Below are 20804 nucleotides of genomic sequence, written 5' to 3' on the forward strand. Positions count from 1 at the left end.
ACTTTACAGGCAGCAGTGCGACATCTTACAGGAACTAGGATGACGTTTAACAGGAGATAAGATGAAACTATTCAGGCAGTAGAGTGACACTTTACAGGAAGGAGGATGACACTTTACAGGCAGCAGTGCGACATCTTACAGGAACTAGGATGACGTTTAACAGGAGATAAGATGAAACTAATCAGGCAGTAGAGTGACACTTTACAGGAAGGAGGATGACACTTTACAGGCAGCAGTGCGACATCTTACAGGAACTAGGATGACGTTTAACAGGAGATAAGATGAAACTAATCAGGCAGTAGAGTGACACTTTACAGGAAGGAGGATGACACTTTACAGGCAGCAGTGCGACATCTTACAGGAACTAGGATGACGTTTAACAGGAGATAAGATGAAACTAATCAGGCAGTAGAGTGACACTTTACAGGAAGGAGGATGACACTTTACAGGCAGCAGTGCGACATCTTACAGGAACTAGGATGACGTTTAACAGGAGATAAGATGAAACTAATCAGGCAGTAGAGTGACACTTTACAGGAAGGAGGATGACACTTTACAGGCAGCAGTGCGACATCTTACAGGAACTAGGATGACGTTTAACAGGAGATAAGATGAAACTAATCAGGCAGTAGAGTGACACTTTACAGGACGCTTCACTGGAGCATGGCACATGACACTACAGAGGCGGATGACGTTATAGTGGAGCATGACACTACCTTGGAACATGGCATTACAGTGGAGCATGACACTACAGTGGAGCATGACATTACATTGGAGCATGACATTACAGTAACAACATGACACTACAGTGGAGCATGACACTACAGTGGAGGATGACACTACAGTGGAGCATGACACTACAGTGGAGCATGACATTACAGTGGAACATGACACCACAGTGGAGCATGAAACTACATTGGAGCATGACACTACCTTGGAACATGACACTACAGTGAAGCATGATATTACAGTAGAGCCTGACATAAGAGTGACAGCATGGCACTACACTGGAACATGACATTACAGTGGAGAATGACATTACCTTGAAGCATGACACTACAGTGGAGCATGACACTACCTTGGAACATGACACTACAGTTGAGCATGACATTACAGCGGAACATGACACATGATGCTACCTTAGACACTACAGAGAAGCAGGTCACTACAGTGGAATATGACATTACAGTGGAGAATGACACTACGGTGGAGCATGACACTACAGTGGAGCATGACATAACTGTGGAGCATGACACTACGGTGGAGTATGACACTACAGTGGAGCATGACACTACCTTTGAACATGACACATGGTACTACCTTAGACATTTCAGAGGAGCATGACACTACAGTGGAGAATGACACTACCTTGGAGCCTGACACATGGCACTACCTTGGACACCAGAGGGGAGCATGACATTAAAGAGGAGCATGACACTAAAGTGGAGCATGACACTAGAGTGGAGCATCACATTACAGTGGAGCATAACATTACAATGGAGCATAACATTACGATGGAGCATGACATTACAGTGGAGCATTACATTACAATGGAGCATAACATTACAATGGAGCATGACATTACAGGGGAGCATAGTACTACAGTGGAGCATTACATTACAGTAGAGCATCATTCGACCTTGGTCAGTGACACTACAGTGGAGCATGGCACTAGAGTTGAGCATGACACTACAGTGGAGCATGACACTACTGTGGAGCATGACACTACAGTGGAGCATGACATTACAGTGGAGCATGAAACTACAGTGGAGCATGACATTACAGTAGAACATGACATAAGAGTGACAGCATGACACCACAGTGGAGCATCACATTACAGTGGAGCATGACACTATCTTCAAGCATGACACTACAGTGGAGAATGACATTACAGCGGAGCATGACACTACAGTGGAGCATTACATTACAGCAGAGCATGACATAAGAGTGACAGCATGACACTACAATGGAACATGACATTACAGTGGAGCATGACACTACCTTGAAGCATGTCACTACAGTGGAGCATGACATAACTGTGGAGCATGACACTACGGTGGAGTATGACACTACAGTGGAGCATGACACTACCTTTGAACATGACACATGGTACTACCTTAGACATTTCAGAGGAGCATGACACTACAGTGGAGAATGACACTACCTTGGAGCCTGACACATGGCACTACCTTGGACACCAGAGGGGAGCATGACATTAAAGAGGAGCATGACACTAAAGTGGAGCATGACACTAGAGTGGAGCATCACATTACAGTGGAGCATAACATTACAATGGAGCATAACATTACGATGGAGCATGACATTACAGTGGAGCATTACATTACAATGGAGCATAACATTACAATGGAGCATGACATTACAGGGGAGCATAGTACTACAGTGGAGCATTACATTACAGTAGAGCATCATTCGACCTTGGTCAGTGACACTACAGTGGAGCATGGCACTAGAGTTGAGCATGACACTACAGTGGAGCATGACACTACTGTGGAGCATGACACTACAGTGGAGCATGACATTACAGTGGAGCATGAAACTACAGTGGAGCATGACATTACAGTAGATCATGACATAAGAGTGACAGCATGACACCACAGTGGAGCATCACATTACAGTGGAGCATGACACTATCTTCAAGCATGACACTACAGTGGAGAATGACATTACAGCGGAGCATGACACTACAGTGGAGCATTACATTACAGCAGAGCATGACATAAGAGTGACAGCATGACACTACAATGGAACATGACATTACAGTGGAGCATGACACTACCTTGAAGCATGTCACTACAGTGGAGCATGACACTACAGAGAAGCATGACACTACCTTGGAACATGACACTACAGTGGAGCATGACACATGGTACTACCTTAGACACTTAAGAGGAGCATGACACTACTGTGGAGCATGACATTACAATGGATCATGACACTACAGTGGAGCATGACACTACATTGGAGCATGACATTACAGTGGAGCATGACACTAGAGTGGAGCATGACACTACAGTGGAGCATGACACTAACTTGGAACATAACACTACAGTGGAGCATGACACTACCTTTGAACATGACAGTACAGTGGAGCATGACACTAAAGTGCAGCATGACACATGGTACTACCTTAGACACTTCAGAGGAGCATGACACTACAGTGGAGCATGACATTACAGTGACAGAATGACACTTTGTTGCAGCATGACACTAAAGTGTAGTATGACATTACAGTGACAGAATCACACTATGTTGCAGCATGACACTAAAGTGTAGTATAACATTACAGTGGCAGAATGACACTATGTTGCAGCATGACACTAAAGTGAAGCATGACATTACAGTGACAGAATGACACTGTGTTGCAGCATGACACTGAAATGCAGTATAACATTACAGTAGCAGAATGACACTATGTTGAAGCATGACACTAAAGTGTAGTATAACATTACAGTGGCAGAATGACACTATGTTGCAACATATAACTAAAGTGCAGCATGACAATACAGTGACAGAATGACACTATATTGCAGCATGACACTAAAGTGCAGCATGACATTACATTGACAGAATGACACTATCTTGCAGCATGTCACTAAAGTGTAGCATGACATCACAGTAACACAATCACACTATATTGCAGCATGGCACTAAAGTGTAGCATGACATTACAGTGACAGAATGACACTATGTTGCAGCATGACACTAAAGTGTAGCATGACATTACAGTGACAGAATGACACTGTGTTGCAGCATGACACTAAAGTGTAGCATGACATTACAGTGACAGAATGACACTATGTTGCAGCATGACACTAAAGTGCAGTATAACATTACAGTGGCAGAATGACACTATGTTGCAGCATGACACTAAAGTGCAGTATAACAGAACAGTGGCAGAATGACACTATGTTGCAGCATGACACTAAAGAGCAGTATAACATTACAGTGACAGAATGACACTATATTGCAGCATGACACTAAAGTGTAGCATGACACTACAGTGGCAGAATGACACTATATTGCAGCATGACACTAAAGTGCAGTATAACATCACATTGACAGAATGACACTGTGTTGCAGCATGACACTGAAATGCAGTATAACATTACAGTGACAGAATGACACTATGTTGAAGCATGACACTAAAGTGCAGTATAACATTACAGTGGCAGAATGACACTATGTTGCAACATATCACTAAAGTGCAGCATGATATTACATTGACAGAATGACACTATGTTGCAGCATGACACTAAAGTGCAGCATGACATTACAGTGACAGAATGACACTATATTGCAGCATGACACTAAAGTGCAGCATGACACTACAGTGGCAGAATGACACTATATTGCAGCATGACACTAAAGTGCAGTATAACATCACATTGACAGAATGACACTATCTTGCAGCATGTCACTAAAGTGTAGCATGACATCACAGTAACACAATCACACTATATTGCAGCATGTCACTAAAGTGTAGCATGACATTACAGTGACAGAATGACACTATGTTGCAGCATGACACTAAAGTGTAGCATGACATTATAGTGACAGAATGACACTATATTGCAGCATGACACTAAAGTGCAGTATAACATTACAGTAGCAGAATGACACTATGTTGCAGCATGACACTAAAGTGCAGTATAACAGAACAGTGGCAGAATGACACTATGTTGCAGCATGACACTAAAGTGCAGTATAACATTACAGTGACAGAATGACACTATATTGCAGCATGACACTAAAGTGTAGCATGACACTACAGTGGCAGATAGACACTATATTGCAGCATGACACTAAAGTGCAGTATAACATCACATTGACAGAATGACACTATATTGCAGCATGACACTAAAGTGTAGCATGACATTACAGTGACAGAATGACACTATGTTGCAGCATGACACTAAAGTGCAGTATAACATTACAGTGGCAGAATGACACTATGTTGAAGCATGACACTAAAGTGCAGTATAACATTACAGTGGCAGAATGACACTATGTTGCAGCATGACACTAAAGTGCAGTATAACATTACAGTGGCAGAATGACACTATGTTGCAGCATGACACTAAAGTGCAGTATAACATTACAGTGACAGAATGACACTATGTTGCAGCATGATACTAAAGTGCAGCATGACATTACAGTGACAGAATGACACTATGTTGCAGCATGACACTAAAGTGCAGCATGACATCACAGTGACAGAATGACACTATGTTGCAGCATGACACTAAAGTGTAGCATGACATTACAGTGACAGAACGACACTGTTGCAGCATGACACTAAAGTGCAGCATGACATTACAGTGACAGAATGACACTGTGTTGCAGCATGACACTAAAGTGCTGCATGACAAAGCAGTGCATCATGATATTACAGTGCAGCATGACATTGCAGTGCAGGATGTATACATTAAACGTAACTCACCTTGGCATTGAATACATGTCGATCAATGGGAATATTTTCAGGTCCACCATAGGCATCAAAATGTTTACACCCTGCGTTAGCCCGGATGAAGCGTTCGTGGTTGCCTTGGAGACCGTGAACAAACTGAGTTGCGTAGACACCGGTGAGATAAGGGCATTCGCCATACGTCTCCTGTACAGGGCATGACTTGACTGAGACATCATAATGTAGAAAGGACAAAGGTCATATACCTTAACTCGTTAACACCTTAGCAAAATCAATATCTCATATCGCGTCTACTGAATACCGAGCATAACGGATAAATAAGGTCCTCGCCATGAAGATGAATGTTTTGTGAACAAAAGAAACAACAGACGTCTCACCAGTATGACGTCACAACCTGAACTTGGCCGAGGCTGGGTTAACCATATGCATAATATGGATCATTTTAGCATTTGTAAGCTGTTTTTTACGACTTTTTCCTGTGTGTACATAGATATATACTCTCCCAAAAAAGAAACGCATCATGAAAATAGCAATTTCATGTGGCAATGAATTAAAACGTGATTCATTTTACAAAAGGTTTTTCTCTGTTTATGAGTCCTATGGTGTTTATGTTTTGAAACATCACAACAAAACGCACCATCCGTAAAATACCCGTATTTTAACTGCATGATTTTCAATTTCGGCGTGTAGTGTCACAGAATACACAATTCACATGCAATGCACGTGAAAGTTGGGGATCAGATAGTCTCAATGATGGGTATGAAAGGTTGATAGCTGTCTGTCGATTATTCACTGTATTTGGAATATTGTTGACTAACGCAAAATGCACGTCTAAGTGAAGCCAACCGTCATATCGCCATTGGTTTGCTTGAAGCTGGCCAGTCTCAACGTGCAGTTGCCCGACGCATGAATGTTCACCAAAGCATCATTTCACGGCTCTGGGAGAGATATTGACGGCAGAATTCGGTAGCAGATGTCCCTCGTAGTGGGCGACATCGAGGGTCACTACATCCGGGTACATCACCTGCGTCATCGAACAGCTACGGCGACCAGTACCGCTCGACAAATACCTGGATTGAGGAGGCTTTCTGCACAGACCGTCAGGAACAGGTTGAGAGAGGCTGGTTAACGTACCAGAAGACCTTATCTTGGCCCTGTGCTTCGACAACAATATCGCCGACATCGAGTTCAATGGTGCACCAACGTTCAGGCCTGGAACCTACCGTATTGGCGTAGAATCTAGTTCAGTGATGAATCACGATTTCTATTGGAACGACGCGATTGAAGAATGCGGGTGTACAGAAGTCGACGTGAACGAATTTCGCTATATTTCATTGACTCATAAAGCCTACAAGATGTTTCAAAATCAACATAAAAATACAGTTGAAATTCCTATATGCGTTTCTTTTTTGGGAGAGTATATTTTCTTTGGCCATTTTACATGTCTTACGAAATTTATATTTATTATATCTTCTTTAAATAGAGAACGAACATCGGAGACAATCCATGGCCGATATCTCTTTAATCGATCTTTACTCAGTACTTAGAAAGGCCACAGGCCTGTAGTACGTTTAAAGTTTACACGAGTAGTCACGAGTCACTCACAAATTCTTTTCTATAACAATCCCTTTTCTTAAATTCATAGTGAAATAGATGTAAATTGCCAGATTCTGTAATAGTGATGTGGTAGTCTTTGTTAACAATGAAATTAATGTTCTTGCACTTGGATGCTTATATTAGCATGGCTTTAGGTGGTAATTCGTTCGTAGAGTCGTATAAACAAGACAGATTAGAAGGAAATGTAATTCATCCTCTACAGTATTAATCTTACATAATTGACATATTCTGTTTTCTATTTGTATACCTGCATACCTGCCAGTTTCAATAAATAATTCACGGGAAGAACAAACAAAAAAAAGAGAATAAAGATATACAAAACATTTTTACGTCGATTTTTGCTAAATAGTCTTAAGAAGGTATAGCCGATTTTCATTGAGTATAATATACTATCTCAAAAAAGAAACGTATAAGCATTTTGCATTTTTTAAAAATCTTTAAACAGATGCAAAAATTCATGTACTAAAGTCTATTTGTGGACGGGTTATACATGTTTGAAAATACAGCATTTTCGCTACAGATTTGTTCTACTTAACGTTATTACGCTGTTTACCTTTTAGCATGACGACTACAGTATCATCCTTTGTGACACTCTATGTACTGGAGCAGGTCAGCTATACTGTATATTCAGTCAGGTGGAAACCTTTGACTCACCTTGGTTACCTTGAAACGAGCATCGTACTTAGTACTGACCATGTGTATCATTGATGTGTTTCATATTCATGTACTGCTATAAATGATTGCAACATGCTCTAAAACGTAATTGTAAACTTTGTTGACGAATAATTGTAAATGGATCTCTGTAGCTGTCCAGTAAACTCGGCATTCATTGTGACATGGACTTGTTTCATTTGTGGTCTTGAGAATGCATTTTTGGAATTGAGACAGTTGAGAGTGTATTATGAGAAAATTAGAGTGTGTTAAATGGTCGAATAAACGCAACCATGCAGTTATTGCCCTAACTGCACGAAATGTGCAAGAAACATGTCATATTCGTGTTACAAAATAGCCAAGTCATTGTTCACTTTGAAAGCCCATTCAACCGGCAGTCCAAGTGGTGCGGAAGTCAGAAGGAACAGACCTATTTATTGTTCTGTCAAATATTCATTCGTTCGACAAAGGTTACTGGCTATAAATCTCTCACAGGGAGGGAGTATGAGGGAGTATACCCACTCCTTTTGCAGCGCCCAGCCAAGTTCCACCAAGGGATTGGAGACTGAGGAGGTTGACGAACAAGTTGTCTTATCTGACATGCCTACCTTTACAAAGACTACAACAGTCTTAGCGGTAAGATGATTGTGACGTGCCTACCTTTACAAAGGCTTACAACAGTCTTAGAGGTAAGGTCATTGTGACACGCTTATCATAACATTAACTTACAACAGTCTTAGTGCTTAGATGATTGTGACACGTACATCTTAACATTGACTTACAACAGTCTTAGCGCTACGGTCATTGTGACACGCACATCTTAACATTGACTTACAACAGTCTTAGCGCTACGGTCATTGTGACACGCACATCTTAACATTGACTTACAACAGTCTTAGCGCTACGGTCATTGTGACACGCATATCATAACATTGACTTACAACATTATTAGTGCTTAGATGATTGTGACACGCACATCTTAACATTGACTTACAACAGTCTTAGCGCCTAGATTATTGTGACACACACATCTTAACATTGACTTACAACAGTCTTAGCGCTGAGGTGATTGTGACACGCACATCTTAACATTGACTTACAACAGTCTTAGCGCTACGGTCACTGTGACACGTACATCTTAACATTGACTTACAACAGTCTTAGCGCTTAGATGATTGTGACACGCACATCTTAACATTGACTTACAACAGTCTTATTGCTACGGTCATTGTGACACGCACATCCTTACATTGACTTATAATTGTCTTAGCACTACGGTCATTGTGACACGCACATCTTAACACTGACTTACAACAGTCTTAGCGCTGAGGTGATTGTGACACGCACATCTTAACATTGACTTACAACAGTCTTAGCGCTACGGTCACAACAGTCTTAGCGCTACGGTCATTGTGACACGCACATCTTAACATTGACTTACAACAGTCTTAGCGCTTAGATGATTGTGACACGCACATCTTAACATTGACTTACAACAGTCTTAGTGCTACGGTCATTGTGACAAGCACATCTTAACATTCACTTATAACAGTCATAGCGCTACGGTCATTGTGACACGCACTTCTTAACATTGACTTACAACAGTCTTAGCGCTACGGTCATTGTGACACGCACATCTTAACATTGACTTACAACTGTTTTAGCGCTACGGTCATTGTGACACGCATATCATAACATTGACTTACAACATTATTAGTGCTTAGATGATTGTGACACGCACATCTTAACATTGACTTACAACAGTCTTAGCGCCTAGATTATTGTGACACACACATCTTAACATTGACTTACAACAGTCTTAGCGCTGAGGTGATTGTGACACGCACATCTTAACATTGACTTACAACAGTCTTAGCGCTACGGTCACTGTGACACGTACATCTTAACATTGACTTACAACAGTCTTAGCGCTTAGATGATTGTGACACGCACATCTTAACATTGACTTACAACAGTCTTATTGCTACGGTCATTGTGACACGCACATCTTAACATTGACTTATAACAGTCTTAGCGCTTAGATGATTGTGACACGCATATCTTAACATTGACTTACAACAGTCTTAGCGCTGAGGTAATCGTGACAAGCACATCTTAACATTGACTTATAACAGTCTTAGTGCTACGGTCATTGTGACACGCGGTCACTTGTGACACACGCACATCTTAACATTGACTTACAACAGTCTTCGCGCTGAGGTGATTGTGACAAGCACATCTTAACATTGACTTACAACAGTCTTAGCGCTCAGATGATTGTGACACGCACATCTTAACATTGACTTACAACTGTTTTAGCGCTACGGTCATTGTGCACATCTTAACATTGACTTACAACACAGTCTTAGTGCTTAGATGATTGTGACACGCACATCTTAACATTGACTTACAACAGTCTTAGTGCTACGGTCATTGTGATTGTCACGCACATCTTAACATTGACTTATAACAGTCTTAGCGCTACGGTCATTGTGACACGCACATCTTAACATTGACTTACAACAGTCTTAGCGCTACGGTCATTGTGACACGCACATCTTAACATTGACTTACAACTGTTTTAGCGCTACGGTCATTGTGACACGCATATCATAACATTGACTTACAACATTATTAGTGCTTAGATGATTGTGACACGCACATCTTAACATTGACTTACAACAGTCTTAGCGCCTAGATTATTGTGACACACACATCTTAACATTGACTTACAACAGTCTTAGCGCTGAGGTGATTGTGACACGCACATCTTAACATTGACTTACAACAGTCTTAGCGCTACGGTCATTGTGACACGCACATCTTAACATTGACTTACAACAGTCTTAGCGCTTAGATGATTGTGACACGCACATCTTAACATTGACTTACAACAGTCTTATTGCTACGGTCATTGTGACACGCACATCTTAACATTGACTTATAACAGTCTTAGCGCTTAGATGATTGTGACACGCACATCTTAACATTGACTTACAACAGTCTTAGCGCTGAGGTGATTGTGACAAGCACATCTTAACATTGACTTATAACAGTCTTAGTGCTACGGTCATTGTGACACGCACATCTTAACATTGACTTACAACAGTCTTCGCGCTGAGGTGATTGTGACAAGCACATCTTAACATTGACTTACAACAGTCTTAGCGCTCAGATGATTGTGACACGCACATCTTAACATTGACTTACAACTGTTTTAGCGCTACGGTCATTGTGACACGCATATCATAACATTGACTTACAACATTATTAGTGCTTAGATGATTGTGACACGCACATCTTAACATTGACTTACAACAGTCTTAGCGCTTAGATGATTGTGACACGCACATCTTAACATTGACTTACAACAGTCTTAGCGCTACGGTGATTGTGACACGCACATCTTAACATTGAATTACAACAGTCTTAGCGCTTAGTGACTTAGCACATCTTAACATTGACTACATTGTGACACGCACATCTTAACATTGACTTACAACAGTCTTAGCGCTTAGATGATTGTGACAAGCACATCTTAACATTGACTTACAACAGTCTTAGCGCTGAGGTGATTGTGACACGCACATCTTAACATTGACTTACAACAGTCTTAGCGCTTAGGTGATTGTGACACGCACATCTTAACATTGACTTAGCTAACATTGTCTTAACATTGACTTACAACAGTACGGTGATTGTGACACGCACATCTTAACATTGACTTACAACAGTCTTAGCGCTACGGTCATTGTGACACGCACATCTTAACACTGACTTATAATTGTCTTAGTGCTACGGTCATTGTGACACGCACATCTTAACATTGACTTACAACAGTCTTAGCGCTACGGTCATTGTGACACGCACATCTTAACATTGACTTATAATTGTCTTAGCGCTATGGTCATTGTGACACGCACATCTTAACATTAACTTACAACAGTCTTAGCACTTAGATGATTGTGACACGCACATCTTAACATTGACTTACAACAGTCTTAGTGCTTAGATGATTGTGACACGCACATCTTAACATTGACTTACAACAGTCTTAGCGCTTAGATGATTGTGAGAAGCACATCTTAACATTAACTTACAACAGTCTTAGCGCTGAGGTGATTGTGACACGCACATCTTAACATTGACTTACAACAGTCTTAGCGCTGAGGTGATTGTGATACGCACATCTTAAAATTGACTTATAACAATCTTAGCGCGGAGGTGTAGCACAACGGCACCCTGAAAAATCCAATATTATATTAAACACAAATATCTATGTTTCTCTTTTGACATAAGTTTTGTAAATATGTAGCATGAAGAATTACCTGTTCTGACATTTTAGACGTTGTTTGTAGAATTGTATTGTCTGAACCTGTATAAGCTGTACCTGCCACAGATCTGCCAACATTGAAATCATTTCACGATATCCTCACTTCGTCCATCGATTGTGTGATTTGTTTCATGTCCGCCGTAAAGGCAGGGATATTGCTGTGCGGCTTTGGGCTGTGGATTCTTACTATGCGTGGCAAATTGTATGAATGCCATCACTGATTTCAGTGGTCCGGTAATAACGGTTTCACAGCTAACCCAATACTTTGCACCCTCCCAACTGACCTTTAGTATCAGTCATCAGTTGAAAACATTGAGTACATTCATGTATAATTATGTGATTGCTCCTTCCTCTCCAGACATATAATTATCTGGTGCTTCTCTCGTCCACACACACACCACCACACACATCGCTAGATTTTGCTGACAAGAAAAACAGAGTTAGAGTTATCTCCATTCCATCGATTTGCATTCGCAAAACATCGTAAATTTCCGTACATCATACGTGATTCAATGTTATTCGAGATAAAGAATTACTACCACGAAGTACAGAATGAGTTGCCATTGACAGCGGGGTACATTGATATGTTACTCGCTTGTAATCAGGATACATTGAAAATAATAGAAGAGCCCTCAGTCAATCAGAAAGCGACATTTATCGGTGAGGTAAGATAAATAATTATGTGCCTCCTCCTTCCCCTCTAAACATATAATCATGTGACTGCTTCTTCCCCTCTAGACATATAATCATGTGACTGCTTCTTCCCCTCTAGACATATAATCATGTGACTGCTTCTTCCCATCTAGACATATAATCAAGTGACTGCTTCTTCCCCTCTAGACATACAATCATGTGACTGCTTCTTCCCCTCTAGACATATAATCATGTGACTGCTTCTTCCCCTCTAGACATATAATCATGTGACTGCTTCTTCCCTCTAGACATATAATCATGTGACTGCTTCTTCCCTCTCGACATATAATCATGTGACTGCTTCTTCCCCTCTAGACATATAATCATGTGACTGCTTCTTCCCCTCTAGACATATAATCATGTGACTGCTTCTTCCCCTATAGACATATAATCGTGTGACTGCTTCTTCCCATCTAGACATATAATCATGTGACTGCTTCTTCCCCTCTAGACATATAATCATGTGACTGCTTCTTCCCCTCTAGACATATAATCATGTGACTGCTTCTTCCCCTCTAGACATATAATCATGTGACTGCTTCTTCCCATCTAGACATGTAATTATGTGACTGCTTCTTCCCCTCCTGAAATGCAATTATGTGACTACTTCTTCCCCTCCAGACATATAATCATATGACTGCTTCTTCCCCTCCTGACATATAATTATGTGACTACTTCTTCCCCTCCAAACACATAAGTTTGTGACCTCTTCTTCCCCTCCTCACATATAATTATGTGACTACTTCTTCCCCTCCAGACACATAAGGTTGTGACTGCTTCTTCCCCTCCAGATATGTAATTATGTGATTGTTGCTTCCCCTCCTGACATGCAATTATGTGACTGCTTCTTCCCCTCCAGTAATATAATCATGTGACTGCTTCTTCCCATCTAGACATGTAATCATGTGACTGCTTTTCCCCATCTAGACATACAATCATGTGACTGCTTCTTCCCCTCTAGACATATACTCATGTGACTGCTTCTTCCCTCTAGACATATAATCATGTGACTGCTTCTTCCCTCTAGACATATAATCATGTGACTGCTTCTTCCCCTCTAGACATTTAATCATGTGACTGCTTCTCCCCATCTAGACATACAATCATGTGACTGCTTCTTCCCCTCTAGACATATAATCATGTGACTGCTTCTTCCCCTCTAGACATATAATCATGTGACTGCTTCTTCCCATCTAGACATATAATCATGTGACTGCTTCTTCCCATCTAGACATATAATCATGTGACTGCTCCTTCCCCTATAGACATATAATCGTGACTGACTGCTTCCCCCTAGACATATAATCATGTGACTGCTTCTTCCCCTCTAGACATATAATCATGTGACTGCTTCTTCCAATCTAGACATATAATCATGTGACTGCTTCTTCCCATCTAGACATATAATCATGTGACTGCTTCTTCCCATCTAGACATGTAATTATGTGCCTGCAGCTTCCCCTCTAGACATATAATCATGTGACTGCTTCTTCCCCTCTAGACATATAATCATGTGACTGCTTCTTCCCCTCTAGACATATAATCATGTGACTGCTTCTTCCCCATCTAGACATACAATCATGTGACTGCTTCTTCCCCTCTAGACATATAATCATGTGACTGCTTCTTCCCATCTAGACATATAATCATGTGACTGCTTCTTCCCCTCTAGACATACAATCATGTGACTGCTTCTTCCCCTCTAGACATATAATCATGTGACTGCTTCTTCCCCTCCAGACATATAATCATGTGACTGCTTCTTCCCCTCTAGACATATAATCATGTGACTGCTTCTTCCCCTCTAGACATATAATCATGTGACTGCTTCTTCCCCTCTAGACATATAATCATGTGACTGCTTCTTCCCCTCTAGACATATAATCGTGTGACTGCTTCTTCCCATCTAGACATATAATCATGTGACTGCTTCTTCCCCTCTAGACATATAATCATGTGACTGCTTCTTCCCCTCTAGACATATAATCATGTGACTGCTTCTTCCCATCTAGACATATAATCAAGTGACTGCTTCTTCCCCTCTAGACATACAATCATGTGACTGCTTCTTCCCCTCTAGACATATAATCATGTGACTGCTTCTTCCCCTCTAGACATATAATCATGTGACTGCTTCTTCCCCTCTAGACATATAATCATGTGACTGCTTCTTCCCCTCTCGACATATAATCATGTGACTGCTTCTTCCCCTCTAGACATATAATCATGTGACTGCTTCTTCCCCTCTAGACATATAATCATGTGACTGCTTCTTCCCCTCTAGACATATAATCGTGTGACTGCTTCTTCCCATCTAGACATATAATCATGTGACTGCTTCTTCCCCTCTAGACATATAATCATGTGACTGCTTCTTCCCCTCTAGACATATAATCATGTGACTGCTTCTTCCCCTCTAGACATATAATCATGTGACTGCTTCTTCCCATCTAGACATGTAATTATGTGACTGCTTCTTCCCCTCCTGAAATGCAATTATGTGACTACTTCTTCCCCTCCAGACATATAATCATATGACTGCTTCTTCCCCTCCTGACATATAATTATGTGACTACTTCTTCCCCTCCAAACACATAAGTTTGTGACCTCTTCTTCCCCTCCTCACATATAATTATGTGACTACTTCTTCCCCTCCAGACACATAAGGTTGTGACTGCTTCTTCCCCTCCAGATATGTAATTATGTGATTGTTGCTTCCCCTCCTGACATGCAATTATGTGACTGCTTCTTCCCCTCCAGTAATATAATCATGTGACTGCTTCTTCCCATCTAGACATGTAATCATGTGACTGCTTTTCCCCATCTAGACATACAATCATGTGACTGCTTCTTCCCCTCTAGACATATACTCATGTGACTGCTTCTTCCCCTCTAGACATATAATCATGTGACTGCTTCTTCCCCTCTAGTCATATAATCATGTGACTGCTTCTTCCCCTCTAGACATTTAATCATGTGACTGCTTCTCCCCATCTAGACATACAATCATGTGACTGCTTCTTCCCCTCTAGACATATAATCATGTGACTGCTTCTTCCCCTCTAGACATATAATCATGTGACTGCTTCTTCCCCTCTAGACATATAATCATGTGACTGCTTCTTCCCATCTAGACATATAATCATGTGACTGCTCCTTCCCCTATAGACATATAATCGTGTGACTGCTTCTTCCCCCTAGACATATAATCATGTGACTGCTTCTTCCCCTCTAGACATATAATCATGTGACTGCTTCTTCCAATCTAGACATATAATCATGTGACTGCTTCTTCCCATCTAGACATATAATCATGTGACTGCTTCTTCCCATCTAGACATGTAATTATGTGCCTGCAGCTTCCCCTCTAGACATATAATCATGTGACTGCTTCTTCCCCTCTAGACATATAATCATGTGACTGCTTCTTCCCCTCTAGACATATAATCATGTGACTGCTTCTTCCCCATCTAGACATACAATCATGTGACTGCTTCTTCCCCTCTAGACATATAATCATGTGACTGCTTCTTCCCATCTAGACATATAATCATGTGACTGCTTCTTCCCCTCTAGACATACAATCATGTGACTGCTTCTTCCCCTCTAGACATATAATCATGTGACTGCTTCTTCCCCTCTAGACATATAATCATGTGACTGCTTCTTCCCCTCTAGACATATAATCATGTGACTGCTTCTTCCCCTCTAGACATATAATCATGTGACTGCTTCTTCCCCCTCTAGACATATAATCATGTGACTGCTTCTTCCCCTCTAGACATATAATCATGTGACTGCTTCTTCCCATCTAGACATATAATCATGTGACTGCTTCTTCCCCTCTAGACATATAATCATGTGACTGCTTCTTCCCATCTAGACATGTAATTATGTTACTGCTTCTTCCCCTCTATACATATGATCATGTGACTGCTTCTTCCCCTCCAGACATATAATCATGTGACTGCTTCTTCCCATCTAGACATGTAATTATGTGCCTGCAGCTTCCCCTCTAGACATATAATTATGTGACTGCTTCTTCCCCTCTAGACATATAATCATGTGACTGCTTCTTCCCATCTAGACATATAATCATGTGACTGCTTCTTCCCCTCTAGACATATAATCATGTGACTGCTTCTTCCCCTCTAGACATATAATCATGTGACTGCTTCTTCCCCTCTAGACATATAATCATGTGACTGCTTCTTCCCCTCTAGACATATAATCATGTGACTGCTTCTTCCCATCTAGACATGTAATTATGTGCCTGCAGCTTCCCCTCCAGACATGTAATCATGTGATTGCTTCCTCCCCTCCAGACATATGATTATGTGCCTGCAGCTTCCCCCCCAAACATAATTATGTGATTGCTTCTTCCCCTCCAGACATATATGCGGTTGCTTTTTTACCGCCGAAGATGGGCAATCAGATGTTGTCACCCCAGCTGTCACAATCCGGTGGTGACCATTGCAAGGCTACCATATGTTCCAATAGCCATTAGTCTGGAGCATATTCTGTGTGATATACCACATTGGACAAATGTGAGTGATCCGTATACTCTGTAATCAGTATTCATGCAAACAACAATCACAACCGACTAAACTGCTGAGAGTACTCACCGGGTTCCTGCCCCACCTGGGGTCCCTCAGGATGTTGATGACGGGGCTGAGGCAGCTGATGCCCCTGTGAGTGCCGTACATGGCGTGCTGACTGAAGTTGTTGTACTTGGCTCGCACCTCTATGCTGGTGGCCTCAGCCACACGGAAAATCAGCGTTGGACTTGACACATGCAAACAGAGATGCCATATAGGGCAGTGTTTGAGAGGAACCCATTTCCTGATACCTGGTCGTTTTGTTATGACGACGCAACAGTCGTCTTCTCTCAAGGCCCTGGCATCAGCTGGCATCTGCTGCGACACGTTTATTCAGCTTCTAGTTCTAGTTCCTGAGACACTATACATTCACTGACTGTTTATATTATCTGACAATACACTCTTCAAAAAAACAAAATAACCACCACCACCAACAACAAAAAGATGAAAAAAAGAAACTTACAGTCGTTTTCAGAAAGTCATTGCGATATGTTTTGAAAGCAATCGTGACTGAGACAATATTCCTATGCTTTGAAACCAGTTGATAACGTCGTGCTTGTTGTGTATTGCGCGCAAACGCATCCCTAAATGTGTTTGTAAACGTATGTGATAGAAAATGAAAACGATACAGGAAAAATGCATACAGAAAAGATTTTCCACGTAATGCACCTGCAATGTCTCGGAAACACGGGTAGAGGCATCGACCATAAAATTCCAAGACAAATTCATCTTTTCAGTACGAAATTTACAACGTATGCCAAGAAATGCCAAGATTGAATACTACTGGCCGAAATATCGCCATGGACGCTCTGAAGCAGGGGAGTCCCAGTCTGCCGTTGCAGGACACTTCAACGTCCACCACAGCACCATATCTCGATTATGCCATCAATTCGACCCAAGATCGTCCAAGAAGTGGAAAATCAAGAGTGACCACTCCCGCTCAGGCCCGATTCGTCCGGGTGTTTCACCTACGTCACCGATTTGCTACAGCAACGGACACTGCAGGACATGTGCCTGGTCTTCGAAGAATTTCCGACCAAACCATCAGAAATCGTCTGAGAGATGTGGTAATTCGAGCATATCGACCAAAGGTCGGACCTGTTCTGACACGACTACATCGACAAGGACGTGTCCAATGGTGCAACAGGGTACACACATGGCACCTGGGGAACTGGTGACGCGTTTGCTTCAGCGATGAATCGCGTTTCCTCCTGCAACGACAGGACGTCGACACGAACGTTTTGCGCCAAGCCGCGTTGGACAAGTGGACAGATTTGGTGGAGAGAGCGTCATGATGTGGGGAGCCATGACCTACACGGGTAGATCAGAGCTATTGGTGGTTCAAGACAATCTTAAAGCAAATCGCTACATTGACCAAATCCTGCTACCTCCCCTACCCCACGTTTTAACCGACGCCAAAGGGAGCCGTTTAGCAGCTCGTGTAGCAGGTGCTTATCTCGCCAAAGCAAACGTCAATGTTCTTCCCTGGCCTTCCAAATCGCCTTATCTGAACCCGATCGAGCATTAATCGGACGAACTTTCTCGAGACATCCGTAACCGTCACCATTATCCTCAGACACTTGCAGAACTTGCCAACATGAGGAATGGCGAAACATTCCCCCAAGCAAAAATCCGACGACTTGTGCAATTCCTTCCAGGGCGATGTCGAGCAGTGACGGTTGCAAGGGATGGTGTCACCTGACCTGAACGCCCCACATGTGCAGTGACTGAACTGAATTAATGCTGACAATGACAATACATAATCACTGTTCATGTTCCATGTGTCCAATTTCCTTCATCTATTTCCTTATTTATGGCCAGTCTTTTATGAAGAGTTTTTATTTCTTCGGACTGTCTATTTTCAGATATATTTTTTCACGGACAGTCTACAAAGATCACCATGTATAGTATTCCCAGAAATTATTGAGAAAGCTGTTTCGGCAAATGTCTAATTCATCTACATAAACTAAAGAAGTTTTACTTAAATGAATACATTGAGATATGATTCCCTTACAGTCTAAGCGTCTTTTCAGTACTTTGTTAGACCTCTTTTCCCTGCAATACACGACTGAATGCACCTAAAGTTTGTAGGAAATCGGGTGACAGCTAATACTAAAATTGGACCACTTCTTTCTTCGTATCCTCAATATTTCTAGGTCCTTCTTGGTTAAATCTGTCCTTATTAGTCCCCACGCATTCTCAATAGGATCTGGGCTGTAGCTGGGCCAGTCTAAAACCTGAACATTTTCATCCGACAACCATTGTTTTGTGTAGCCCGCAGTGTGTTTTGGGTTGTTATCATGCTGGAAAATCAAATTATCTTCATACAGTGTTCGGGTCGTTAGAAGGAGGTGACCATTTAATGTGTCAACATATCGTTCTTTCGTCAAACTTTCAGTACAACGGCGTCACTCCTCGTGAGGTGATTCCGCGCTTTTTCACCCAGTTAAGTCTTCGTAATTCTTGACTAAGGGTTTCTTTACATACCCGAGGACTTCCACTATCAATAAACCCATTTCCTATATTCTCAACGGTTATCAGTTTTCCCCTACTCACAATCGGACCAAGTCGCCGACGATCCGTAGTACTGAACTTCCTGACTGAATATTCTTCAAAGTTCTGTATACTGTAGACAGAGGAATGTCATGTCTACCAGCTAACTCTTTTGCAATTAGTCACGCCCCTTTCAAAATCATCTAGAACAAGCTTTTTGTTCTCTTCTGCTGTCAAATCTGCCATGTCAACAAAGGAAGACTTCTTCTACACCAGGGGAGATAACTCTTCATGTAGTAAGGTTCATTCTGAAGCCTACAAGTGTGGCCCCCATACTGAGTACTTTACTACATAATGTAACACCTATTTTAAAATTCTATTGTCAGTATTAGGAAACTAAGATTTTCTCAATAATTTATTGGAAAACTGTATACAGCAATGGCAGACTACAGGCAAACGGTCGGGCATTCTCATGGACACAATCTGCCTAGCTGGTCTAACATATACCTGACATATATCTGAGAAGTGTACAAGTAGTGTTACAGTTTACACAGATGCCCTGTATAGTAAATGTTACAGTTTACACAGATGCCTGTATAGTAAATGTTACAGTTTACACAGATGCCCTGTATAGTAAATGTCACAGTTTACACAGACGCCCTGTATAGTAAATGTTACAGTTTACACAGATGCCCTGTATAGTAAATGTTACAGTTTACACAGATGCCCTGTATAGTAAATGTTACAGTTTACACAGATGCCCTGTATAGTAAATGTCACAGTTTACACAGACACCCTGTATAGTAAATGTTACAGTTTACACAGATGCCTGTATAGTAAATGTTACAGTTTACACAGATGCCCTGTATAGTAAATGTTACAGTTTACACAGATGCCCTGTATAGTAAATGTCACAGTTTACACAGACGCCCTGTATAGTAAATGTTACAGTTTACACAGACGCCCTGTATAG

At 41.5% G+C, this 20804-nt stretch overlaps 1 protein-coding gene across 1 annotated transcript in view; it reads right to left on the reverse strand.

Moving 5' to 3' along the window:
• LOC124279970 (probable beta-D-xylosidase 7) overlaps window positions 1–20804 on the reverse strand; it is a 42816-nt gene that overhangs the window by 18772 nt on the left and 3240 nt on the right. The window contains 2 exon segments of the mRNA XM_046715855.1: window positions 5446–5632; window positions 17366–17525. Coding sequence (XP_046571811.1) covers window positions 5446–5632; window positions 17366–17525 — 347 coding nt within the window.

This window comes from Haliotis rubra, unplaced genomic scaffold (genome assembly GCF_003918875.1).
Source record: "Haliotis rubra isolate DU_JTF1 unplaced genomic scaffold, ASM391887v1 Scf1070, whole genome shotgun sequence".
NCBI classification, from domain to species: domain Eukaryota; kingdom Metazoa; phylum Mollusca; class Gastropoda; order Lepetellida; family Haliotidae; genus Haliotis; species Haliotis rubra.